Raw genomic sequence first — 12785 nt, forward strand, 5'->3', positions numbered from 1 at the left:
TACGGAATATGTTGCAGTGAGTGTTACGTTAAATGTTTTTGCTCTGTGAAGATTGTAATTCTGGTGTTACTCCGGCCTTTCTAATTCTGAGCTGCTCTGTACTTGGTGATGGATGCGAAGTGCTGACAGCAACAATTGAAAAGGGATTTGGAGCAGACCATACTTCTGGTCAAAAGCACTCGGAACCCTTGTTGTAAGAGGGAAGTGTAACCATCAGCAGAAGCTGTTGGGACCTTGAGTCTGCATCGCTGGCGAGAAATTAATAAAATGGAAGACACCAATTCCACAGATTCCCTCAGGCAGTGACTCACCCCGGGAGATTGACTCTCAATGACTGTGTGGCCGGATTGATTGATGTGAGGAGAGTCATTTCGATTCTGCGGGAATGAGAAATTAAAAAATATATATAATTTGGGGGATATAGGCGCACTTGGCAGTGCCAGGCTTTACTGCCCTTTGTCAGTTGCCCTGTGAAGGTGTCAAATGGCTCTCTTCTCGAACTGCTGCGATCTGTAAGAAGGTGCTCCCACTTTTGGGTTGGGAGTTTTGTTTTATTTTTTCTTGTGGCAGCTGAGTGGCTCACACTTCAGAGGGCAGTGCAGAGATTTTTGTTTAATTTGTTCATGAGATGTGGGCATCACTGGCTAGGCCAGTATTAGTTGCCCATCTCTAAGAAGAAAGAAATGACAAAGAACAGTACAGCACAGGAACAGGCCATTCGGCCCTCCAAGCCTGCGCCGATCTTGATGCCTGCCTAAACTAAAACCTTCTGCACTTCCGGGGTCCGTATCCCTCTATTCCCATCCTATTCATGTATTTGTCAAGATGCCTCTTAAACGTTGCTATCGTACCTGCTTCCACCACCTCCCCCGGCAGCAAGTTCCAGGCATTCACCACCATCTGTGTAAAAAACTTGCCTCGCACATCCCCTCTAGACTTTGCCCCTCGCACCTTAAACCTATGTCCCCTAGTAACTGACTCTTCCACCCTCGGAAAAATCTTCTGACTATCCACTCTGTCCATGCCACTCATAACTTTGTAAACCTCTATCATGTCGCCCCTCCACCTCTGTCGTTCCAGTGAAAATAATCCGACTTTATCCAACCTCCCTTCATAACTAATGCCCTCCAGACCAGGCAACATCCTGGTAAACCTCTTCTGTACCCTCTCCAAAGCCTCCACATCCTTCTGGTAGTGTGGCGACCAGAATTGCACGCAATATTCCAAGTGTGGCCTAACTAAGGTTCTGTACAGCTGCAGCGTGACTTGCCAATTTTTATACTCTATGCCCCGACCAAGGAAGGCAAGCATGCCGTATCCCTTCCAGACTACCTTATCCACCTGCGTTGCCACTTTCAGCGATCTGTGGACCTGTACGCCCAGATCTCTCTGCCTGTCAATACTCCTAAGGGTTCTGCCATTTACTATATACTTCCCATTCCTTTTTATTGACTTTGTAGCAATTAGATACAACTGAGTGGTTTGCTAGGCCATTTCAGAGGACATGTAAGAGTCAACCACATTGCTGTGGGTCTGGAGTCACATGTAGGCCAGACCAGGTAAGGACAGCAGATTTCCTTCCCTAAAGGACATTAGTGAACCAGATGGGTTTTTACAACAATCAACAATGGTTTCATGGCCATCATTAGACTAGCTTTAAATTCCAGATTTATTAATTGAATTCAAATTCCACCTTCTGCTGTGGTGGGATTTGAACGCATGTCCCCAGAGCAATACCCTGGGTCTCTGGGTTACTGGTCCAGTGACAATACCACTACTCCACCTCCCTGGCTGGCCTGTAATTGCTGGGCTTATCTTTACACCCTTTTTTGAACAAGGGTGTAACGTTTGCAATTCTCCAGTCCTCTGGCACCAGCCCAAGTCTGAGGAAGACTGAAAAATTATGGCCAGTGCCTCTGCGATTTCCACCCTCACTTCCCTCAGTATCCTTGCATGCATCTCATTTGGCCTTGGTTTTTTATCCATTTTAAGTACAGACAGCCTATTTAAAACTTCCTCTTTATCAATTTTAAACCCCTCTAGTGTCTGACTTACCTCCTCTTTTAATATTTTCTGATTGCATCTTCTTCCTTGGTAAAGACAGATGCAAAGTATTCATTTAATGCCTCAGCTGTTCCCTCTGCCTCCATGTGTAAATCCGCTTTCTGGTTCCTAATTGGCCCCACTCCTCCTTTTACCACACTTTTACTATTTATATACCTATAGAAAACTTTGAGATTTCCTTTAATGCTAGCTGCCATTCTCTTATCATGCTCTTGCTTTGCTTCTCTTATTTGCTTTTTCTCTTCCTCTCTGGACCTTCTATATGCAGCCTGGTTCTCAATAGTATTTTCTACCTGGAATCTGTCATAAGCATACTTTTTGTTCTTTATCTTAATCTCTACCTCTTTTGCCATCCAGGGAGCTCTGGATTTGTTTGCCCTACTTTTCCCCTTCGAGGGAACATACCTTGATTGTGCCCGAACTATCTCTTCTTTGAAGGTAGCCCATTATTCATCTACCAGTTTACCGGCCAACTTTTGACTCCAATTTATTCACCCCAGCTCCATTCTTACCCTATAGAAACTGGCCTTCCCCCAGTTAATTATTCTTACTCGGATTGCTCTTTGTCCTTTTCCATAGTTAGCCTATACCTTATGATACAATGATCACCATCTCCTAAACAGTCTCCGACTGATACTTGATCCACTTGGCCCAGGTCTAGCAGTGCCTCCTTTCTCGTTGTAGAAATTTTTCCTGAACACACTCTAGAAACTCTTGCCCCTCACTGAACTTTACACTACTATTATCCCAGTCTAATTTTTGCACCTCTCTGTAATTTCCTTGCAAATTTCTTCCTCCATGTCCTTCCCACTAGCTGGTGGCCTATAGACAGCACCGAGCAATGTAACCGTACCGTTTTTGTTCCTTAGCTCTAGCCAAATTGATTCTGTCCTCGAACCCTCTGGGACATCCTTTTTCTCCAGCCCTGCAATGCACCTTCCAAACCTGCAACCTCTTCTACCTAGAAGAACAAGGGCGGCAGACGTGTGGGAACGTCTAATTGCCCTTAACTGAGTGGCTTGGTTTGAGAGGGCAGTTAAGAGTCAACCATGTTGCTGTGGGTCTGGAGTCACATGTAGGCCAGACCAGGTAAGGATGGCAGATTTCCTTCCCTAAAGGAGTGAACCTGTTGGGTTTTAACAATAGACAATACTTTCATGATCACCATTAAACTAGCCTTTTTTTTTAATTCCACATTTTTATTAATTGGATTCAAATTTCACCATCTGCTGTGGTGGGATTCAAAAACCCATGTCCCCCAGAGCACTAGCCTGGTCCTCTGAATTACTAGCCCAGTGACAATACCACTACACCACCGCCTCCCCTCAGTCATATGTGCTGCTGTGGGACTGGAGTCAGCTACAGGCCGTTAGAGAACCAGCGTGGCCACATTTACCACTACTGAGAGAACTATCCTAACACTGAGCAAACTGTTCAAAATGTCTCTGCTGGTCTGATTCTGCCACCAACCGGGATCTAAAACAGGCTGGTGAACACAGCTGGACTTTTTTTCTTCCCCCTCCATTCAGAATAAAACTGCACTGAAGCATTTTCCTCATGTGAAAGTGGAAGGTCAGTTAGGGTTTCTTCTGGTGCTGACTAAGTAATCACTGAACATAAGTAAGGTCCGTGTCCAAATCTGCATCATTTTTCTTCACACCATTCAGAATGTTCCTCTTTTGTTTTACCCTCATGTCACACCCAGCTCTGCAGACAGTGCTGTTCACAGTGATAGTGATTGCCCTGAGCTAATGTGAGCTTAATTGTGGTCACCCATGACATCAGTGATTACAAGGGACAAGCAAGTTACCAGAAAGCAGAGTGATCTGTTCGAATATAGCAGAGTAACCAAGCAAAATGAAATAAACCAAAAATTATGAGGAACTGAAAGTTCAAGAAAAAAACAGTTGTATAAAAACTATAATTAACCGGAGAAGCAGAGGACAGTTGAGGCAGAAGTGAAGTGTATTCACAATGTCAGTCTTTGAGTGGCGTATAAATCGAGGTATATAGGTTAAAGGATTTCTTGTCAGTCAAAGACATTGCCAGTCAAAGATCTCCTTGCTAATCAAAGCAATCGAAACTTAAGAACAGGAGGAGGCCATTCAGCCCCTTGAGCCTGTTCTGCCATTCAACTAGATTTGCTTTCTTGTCGTTCAAAAATGTTCTCATCAGTCAAAGGAATTCTATCAACCAAAAACCCATTTGTCAGTCATTGATGCTCCTGCCAATCAAATGTATTAAAGTACTGCAAATAGCACCCACTTCCTCAAATGTCGTACTTACTTCCGGTCATAATTTAACCTTCACATTTTGTCAATAAGCCCCTTTCATTATAAAATTGTGTGTCATTGGGAGCAGCCCCATGGGAGATCTGCTGATGCATATTAGAAGCTATATTACAGCCCATCTGATAGCATGTTACGGAGAACACAATGCAGTATTATGACATTCAAATAAGGCAAACAGTTACATAATGTTTGACGCAAATCCTCGTGGCTATGGAAGATTAAATTGGGTCGTGTGACAAGGTGATCAGAATGTTTGCCATCAAAAAACATGCAAAGTGCTGGTAGTGTTGGACACCGGCCAGAAACAGAGAGGGAGATGAGATTGGCACTGTCAAGGTGGGATGGCTGCAATTCTGAAGCCATGCTCCTTGAGAATGCACTTTCCAGGCTGGGAGTGTGGGATCATGGAACAAGTCCCAGTATCCCAAAATGAGGTAAGATATTCATCAGGAGAGCAAGCTAACAGGAAATCAAAAGTGAGCAAAAACATATATGGGCATTTCCCTTCAAAGGAAATTGATCAGTAAAATAAGAGATAAATGATCATATAAAGCACAAACTATTCTCACCTTATAGTGTACACTAGTCTCTACATTCCCCCTGTCTAGCGTGAAATGCAGAAAGATGCCAAAATCGTGGGTTCAAACCCCATACCGGCTGTGGTAGTTCAGGGAGGCCTGCCTCCTCGTCTTGCCCCACGCTTGAGGAGTGGTGACCAACTGTCTCTCTCTAATGGGCAGAGATGCCAATGGTCCTTTGGGACTATGTCCTGTGTAGCAGAGGTCCCAACTGATGATCTCCTTCAGCTTGTGTGATCACACTTTAAAGAAAGGTTTGCATTTTTATAGCACCTTTCACAACCACAGAACAGGCCAAAGTGCTAATGAAGTACTTTTTGAAGTGTGGTCATTGTTGTAATGTAGGAAGCGCAGCCGCCAATTTGCGCACAGCAAGCTCCCACAAACAGCAATGCGAGAAGTGACTGGATAATTTGTTTTTTGTAATGTTGAGTGAGGGATAAATATTGCCAGGACACTCCAAAATAGTGCCATGGGATCTTTTGCACCCACATGAGAGGACAGACAGAGCCTCGGTTTTGAAAGACGATACCTCCAACAGTGCAGCACTCCTTCAGTCAGCCTTGATTTATGTTTTCAAGTCCAGGAGCAGGCCTCTAACCCAGGGTACTGACAAGGGATTATCTTGTTGCAAAGATCCAAAAAGAATGAACACACAAGTGATATTGCAATATATATGTTAAAAAAAAAAGCTACTGGAATCTAATGGAAAGGGGTTTGAGTGGCTTTGAAACCTGAAGACATCATCATATCAGACAGCCTCCTATAAAAATGTTTCCTGATGAAAATTGTGATGAAGCGTAACATTCAAAATGGCTGAATATAATGGGAATGGGTGGGTGGTTAAAATGGCGGATGGTTGTTTCCCACTCCATTCCTGCTGCCGCCAGCCAGGTTGCAATTCCTGCCGGGAATTTGGGCGACATCTGGAGGTTCACCGCCCTCCTCGGCCCTCGCATCATGCACACAGGTCCCGAGTTAACAACTGGCCTAAAGTATAAATGTCATTAAAGAACAGCGGTAGACAGCCTGTTACTTTTGCCAAAGCCATAACACCCTCTTCCCAAATTCCCTCACATCAGACAGGAATGCCTGGACAGTGACTGGGAGAGTTCCAGTGGCACTGACTTCATGGTAACAATCAAACTGAAGCTCAGACCTGCAATCAAGTCAGGTCTGCATTGTTTCGTACTACACTAGAAGATGCCTCTTAGCCATCAGGAAGCTTCCTGTTGGTATTTGACATATAAATGCTATATAAATGATCAAACTTCGATGATTTGATTTGCATCAACAATACTGACTGGCATTAAGTAGCATCATTAAAGTAAAAAAAAATCTCAAGGTACTTTATAGAGGCATAATCTCACTCTCTTGGTACTGTCCATAACCTTTTTCTAATTCGTTCATGGGAAGTGAGCATCACTGGCCAGGCCAGCATTTATTGCCCATCCCTAATTGCCCTTGAGAAGGTGGTGGTGAGCTGCCTTCTTGAACCGCTGCAGTCCATGTGGGGTAGGTACACCCACAGTGCTGTTAGGAAGGGAGTTCCAGGATTTTGTCCCAGCGACAGTGAAGGAACGGCGATATAGTTCCAAGTCAGGATGGTGTGTGACCTGGAGGGGAACTTACAGGTGGTGGTGTACTCATGCATCTGCTGCCCTTGTCCCTTCTAGGTGGTAGAGGTCACGGGTTTGGAAGGTGCTGTCAAAGGAGCCTTGGAGAGTTGCTGCAGTGCATCTTGTAGATGGTACACACTGCTGCCACTGTGCGTCGGTGGTGGAGGGAGTGAATATTGAAGGTGGTAACTGACGCAACTAGCCTCAATGTGACAATATAAATCATTTCAAGTCTTCAGATTTTGGATTCATTATCTTAATTCTCAGATGTCAGCAATGGCTCCCATGGTAGCACTCTTGCGTCTGAATCAGCAGGTTCCATTTGGCGTCAGATCTTTGCAATAAGCTATAGAAAGTGTTTCCTTTCCAATAACCTCTGCTGTGGCTCATAGTAAACCTCCTGCCTCTAATTTAGTAGGTTACGGGTTGAAGTCCCACTGCAGGACTTGAGTGAAAAAAAAATTAAGGCAGATGCTAACTATTAGTAAGAGCTGTCCTCTTGGATGAGAGGTACTTTCAGGTGGATATAAAGGATCCTGTAGCACTCTCTTGAAGTGCAGGGGTGTCTTTGTCAATGTTAATGCTTCAATCACCATCAGATTATCTGGTCATTATCACATTGTTGTTTGTGGGAGCTTGCTGTGGGTAAATTGGTCTGTTGTATATCCTGCATTATAACAGTAGCTACACTTCAAAAGTACTTCATTGGCTGTAAAGTGCTTTGGTACATCTTGTGGTTGGTGAAAGGTGCTATATAAATGGAAGTCTTCCTTTTTTCAGAGCAACCCGGGATGGGTTATTAATGCTGGACTAGCCAGCAACTTCCACATTCAATATTGAATACTAAAAAGAAAGGTTACTATGGAGAAATTCAGATGGCGGATGACGCAAAACATGGAAGTACTGTGAACTGTCAGGAGGATAGTGATTGGCTTCAAGAGGACACAGATAGGTTGGTGGAACCTGCGGACAAGTGGTCGATGAAACTTACTGCAAAAAAGTCTGAAATGATTCATTTTGGCAGGAAGAATGAGGAGAGGCCATATAAAATAAAGGGTAAATTTCTAAACACGGTGCAGAAGCAGAGAGAATTTGGGGTATGTGTGCACAAATCATTGAAGCTTGTAGGGCATGTTGAGAAAGTGGTTAATAAAGCATACAGGATCGTCAGCTTTATAAATAGGGACGTAGAGTATAAAAACAACTGTAATAAACCTGTATAAAACACTGGTTCGGCCTCAACTGGAGTATTGTGTCCCGCTCTCGGCACCACACTTTAGGAAGGATGTGAAGGCATTAGCGAGGGTGCAGTAAAGATTCATGAGAATGGTTCCAGGGTTGAGGAACTTCAGTTATGTGGGTAGACTGGAAAAGCTGGGGCTGCTCACCTTGAAGAAGAGAAGATTAAGAGGAGATGTGATAGAGGTGTTCAAAATAATGAGGGGTCTGGACAGAGTAAATAGGGAGAAACTGTCCGCATTGGCGGAAGGATCCTGAACCAGAGGTTCTGATTTAAGGTGATTGGCAAAATGAAGCAATAGCGACATGAGGAAAAACATTTTTACGCAGTGAGTTGTCAGGATCTGGAATGCACTGCCTGAGAGTGTGGTGGACGCAGGTTCAATCGAGGCATTCAAAAGAGAACTGGGTAATTATTTGACGAGAAAAAAAAATTGCAGGGCTGATGGGAAAAGGCAGGGACGTGGGACTCCGAGTGTTGCTTTTGCAGAGAGACAGCACGGACACGATGGGCTGAATGGCCTCCTTCTGTGCTGCAGCCATTCTATGATTCAAAATTCCTTGGAGGGATTTGTAAACTTACACCCTACAGAATACACTTTCCGTGATGCTGGCTTGGCAGGACCCATGGACCCGTTTCAAGTGTAAGGAGGCCCTTCTGGAGGAGCAGGCAGGGAATGTCAGGTCCTCCAGAGATCCCGATCCTTATTCTTTGTTAGCCCCTTTGGTGTTAGAGGACATTACACTGTGTCATGGGGTACAAAGTTCCACATGACCACTCTCTTCAGCTAGGCTGGAGACAACCTCCTCAGGTGAGTCTGCAACAGTTTATGGCCCAGTTGATATGAAAGTCCAATTTTATGAACTTGTAACTTCGTGCTGAGAGATATTGCAGGGCACTTTGTTTTATAATGAGATTTTATGGGTATTGGGTACCCATTTAAGGGTAGATTTTATGAATTCAGACTCCCAGCATGGAGCTCTGCACAGCAGGAGAGTGTACCGGAATGGGAAATCCTACTCCCTCCAATCTCAAGGAAATCTTGGGCTCCATGATTTCCCATTATGCACGTCTGACAAACAGCACAGCCTTGAAAAAGCAGGATTATATATAAAATATATATACCTCGAGTAAGGATCAAGGGTGATCTAATTGGGGTGATTAAAATGATTCGATAGGGTTGATAAAGAGAAACTATATAAGACAGAGGCGCAAGGGGAGAGCCAACTGTGCAACAGCCCCAACAAACAAATTTCTCTGCAGCACCTGTGGAAGAGCCTGTCACTCCAGAATTGGCCTTTATAGCCACTCCAGGCGCTGCTTCACAAACCACTGACCACCTCCAGGCGCGTATCCATTGTCTCTCGAGATAAGGAGGCCCAAAAGAATTTCCTCTGGTGGGGGGGGAAGGCAGAACCAGGGCAAATCTAAGCTGACGCTTTCCTGCAGTACTGAGGGAAAGCTGCATTGTCAGAGATGCCAGCTTAGAAATTCATTCGGACCTCATTTAAATGCTGACACGTGCTGGGCATCACCAGGGGAGCTCTCCGGCGACATGGCTTTGGATTTTTAGCTGCTGTGTCGCTGGCTGCAGCCATAACTAAATGCTTGAAGGAGAAAGCGGAATGAGTGGGAATGAGGTATGGGAGCGAAGCAGTGATCAGGGGCAGGGTAGGGCTGGCAGGGAGTTGGCCGAACAGCAGCTGGCACAGTCCTCGGGTTTTAATGGGGAAATATTCACATTGAACCACATTTGTAAAAAAAAAAAACTTCTCACTTTGCTGGCAGCCTCGAAGTGATCCCTTTAAGGTTGGAGACCGTGTGTACAGCTGGTGTTTCCTAAATGAAAGTGCACTGCTGCCAACTGCGTTCAGGGTAACACAATTTTTGCAAGTTTTTTGAGGGGGAAGGTCAAGCAAGCGATGTTTCCCTGATTTTCAGGGAAACCGAAAGGGTCTACCATCAGTTTCAGGCTGTGTCAGCATTTTTTTAAAGCTGTATCAATATGGCAGATGATGCAGTTCTGTTTCGTAATGAGCATGTGAATCCTACCCACCATATTAGAGATTTAAGTGCCTGAAAAAGATGCAACACCACCGAAAGTCTCTCTTCATCATCCAGACGACATATTTAAATACAACCTGAGAGCTCACAGGCCGATCACAGCTGTTCCACTGTTGTCAATCGTATCTTTTGAGTCCCAAAATGCGAGGAAGGCTCCCACAATGTCTGTGGGGAGAGAAGCAGGAGCTTAGCATTTCAGGTTGTTGACCTTGGATCAGAACTGGAAAATGTTACAGGTTCAACAGGTTTTTAAGCAAATGCAGAGCCAGGGAATGAGGGAGTGGGGAAGGTGGGAGGGGGGAAGGAGCAAGGGAACACTGAAAGGATTAGGCGGTCAGGAGAGAACAAAAGGAAAGGTTTGTGATCGGGTAGAAGACAGGAGAGATTAACTAACGAAAGGGAGGACGGTGCAAAGGCAAATAGGAGAAGTTAATGAGACAAGTAAAGAGACAAAAGGTGGGTCTTGAGGGAGGGTAAACGGCATCAGCGGAATGATTACAAGCACCCACTGTCCGTGAAAATAGCCTCGCTGCCTGGTTACCAACCCTCCCAGAGTGGGTCCAGGATGTAGTGGTGCTGGAGACTTTCCTGCCTTCCAGCCCCACACACACCAACAGAACATTCCAGAACCGGGGGTGGGAGTGGGGGTAATGATGGAGGGAGGGGCAAATGAGGGAGGAAGGGAGGGAGGGAATGGGGGAGGAAAAGAATGAGGGAGTGAGAAGGGGAGAATGATGACACAAAGGAAAATGAGGAAAGGGGAGGGGAGAAAAGGTGGGAGAGAATAAAGGTGGGAATAATGTGGGGGAAGAGTGATGGGGGGAGAGGGAAGGGGGCAGAGTGATGGGGGGACGAGTGAGGGGAGGACGAATGATGGGGGGAGAGGGAAGGGGGCAGAGTTATGGGGGGGGACGAGTGATGAGGGGACGAGTGATGGGGGGAGAGGGAAGGGGGCAGAGTGATGGGGGGGAAGAGTGATGGGGAGAGGGAAGCGGGCAGAGGAGGAGAGGAGAGGGAAGGGGCCAGAGGAGAGGGAGGGGGAAGGGGGAATGGTGGAAGGGAAAACAGCAAGAGGGATATAATGGACTTGGGAATTAGGGGGAGAGGGTCAGGGGAGGGAGGGAAAGGCGGAGACAGTGGAAGGTGAAAATGAAGGGATGGCAGTGAGAGGGGGAGATCGGGAACTATAATTGGATGTTGGTAAGACAAACTCAAATTCAACCTGAGCTGGCTGATGTAAGATCAGCGAACAAACTTAGGCCACTGGATGAAGACAGGCTGGAAAACCACAGACAGTTTGAGAGCGAGAAGTTAAGGTCAAGGGTTAAGGATTTGTCCGGTTTCTTGACATAGATTTATCAGGATATTGACACCAGCATTCCTGTGGAGGAGAGGTAATTTCTAATAATCAAGAATTTGGGGAAAAAAATCAGTGGAGGAAAGAATCTTTTGATGGGTATGTTTGAAGGTTATTGTGCTATCCACTCTCTAATGCACTGTCTTTCTCAATTAACAGGAGGCAGTTTACAGCAAAAATTGCTCTGGTAAGTTCCACAAGTCTATTTAGATTCTAAAAAATGATAAACATTCTTTTGGATTGTGCTGGTGAATGTTCTGTTTGTTCTTTTTGAGGTGTGATTGAGCTCTTGCAAAATAAGATGAGAATCACAGAATCGTTACAGTGCAGAAGGAGGCCATTCGGCCCATCGTGTCCGCACTGGCTCTCTGAAAGAGCAATTCCCTCAGTTCCATTCCCCCGCCTTCTCCCCAGAACCCTGCACATTCTTCCTTTTCAAATAACTGTCTAATTCCCTTTTCAATGCTTCAATTGAACCTGCCTCCACCACGTTCTCAGGCAGTGCATTCCAGACCTTAACCACTCGCTGAATGAGAAAGTTTTTCCTCATGTCACTTTTGCTTCTCTTACCAAATACTTTAAATCTGTGCCCTCTCATTCTCGATCCTTTCATGAGTGGGAACAGTTTCTCTCTATCTACTCTGTCCAGACCCCCTCATGATTTTGAATACCTCTATCAAATCACCGATCAGCCTTCTCGTCTCCAAGGAAAACAGTCCTAACTTCTCCAATCTATCTTCAGAACTGAGGTTAAACTTCAGGTGACAGTGACCTGGTGGCAAAGTGCCATTGGTTTAATCAGATGCTACACATTTCACTATGCTGCACTAGAGATTCAAAGAACAAGGAACAGTACAGCACAGGAACAGGCCATTCGGCCCTCCAAGCCTGCGCCGATCTTGATGCCTGCCTAAACTAAAACCTTCGGCACTTCCGGGGCCCATATCCCTCTATTCCCTTCCTATTCATGTATTTGTCAAGATGTCTCTTAAACGTCGCTATCGTATCTGCCTCCACCACCTCCCCTGGCAGCAAGTTCCAGGCACTCACCACCCCCTGTGGACCTGTACGCCCAGATCTCTCTGCCTGTCAATACTCCTAAGGGTTCTGCCATTTACTGTATACCTCCCACCTGCATTAGACCTTCCAAAATGCATTACCTCACATTTGTCCGGATTAAACTCCATCTGCCATTTCTCCGCCCAAGTCTCCAACCAATCTATATCCTGCTATATCCTCTGACAATCCTCATCATTATCCGCAACTCCACCAACCTTTGTGTCATCCGCAAACTTACAGATCAGACCAGCTACATTTTCCTCCAAATCATTTATATATACTACAAACAGCAAAGGTCCCAGCACTGATCCCTGCAGAACACCACTAGTCACATCCCTCCATTCAGAAAAACACCCATCCACTGATACCCTTTGTCTTTTATGACCGAGCCAGTTCTGTATCCATCTTGCCAGCTCACCTCTGATCCCGTGTGACTTCACCTTTTGTACCAGTCTGCCATGCGGGACCATGTCAAAGGCGTAACTAAAGTCCATATAGATAACATCCACTGCC

At 45.4% G+C, this 12785-nt stretch overlaps 1 protein-coding gene across 1 annotated transcript in view; it reads left to right on the forward strand.

Annotated features, from left to right (window-relative positions):
• Positions 1-12785, forward strand: part of LOC137353442 (receptor-type tyrosine-protein phosphatase H-like) — a 65130-nt gene that overhangs the window by 437 nt on the left and 51908 nt on the right. Inside the window, exon 2 of the mRNA XM_068019735.1 lies at positions 11373-11400. Within this exon, the coding sequence (XP_067875836.1) occupies positions 11373-11400 (28 nt within the window). The remainder of the gene's footprint in view (positions 1-11372; positions 11401-12785) is intronic.

Source organism: Heterodontus francisci, chromosome 41 (assembly GCF_036365525.1).
Source record: "Heterodontus francisci isolate sHetFra1 chromosome 41, sHetFra1.hap1, whole genome shotgun sequence".
Classification (NCBI taxonomy): Eukaryota; Metazoa; Chordata; class Chondrichthyes; order Heterodontiformes; family Heterodontidae; genus Heterodontus; species Heterodontus francisci.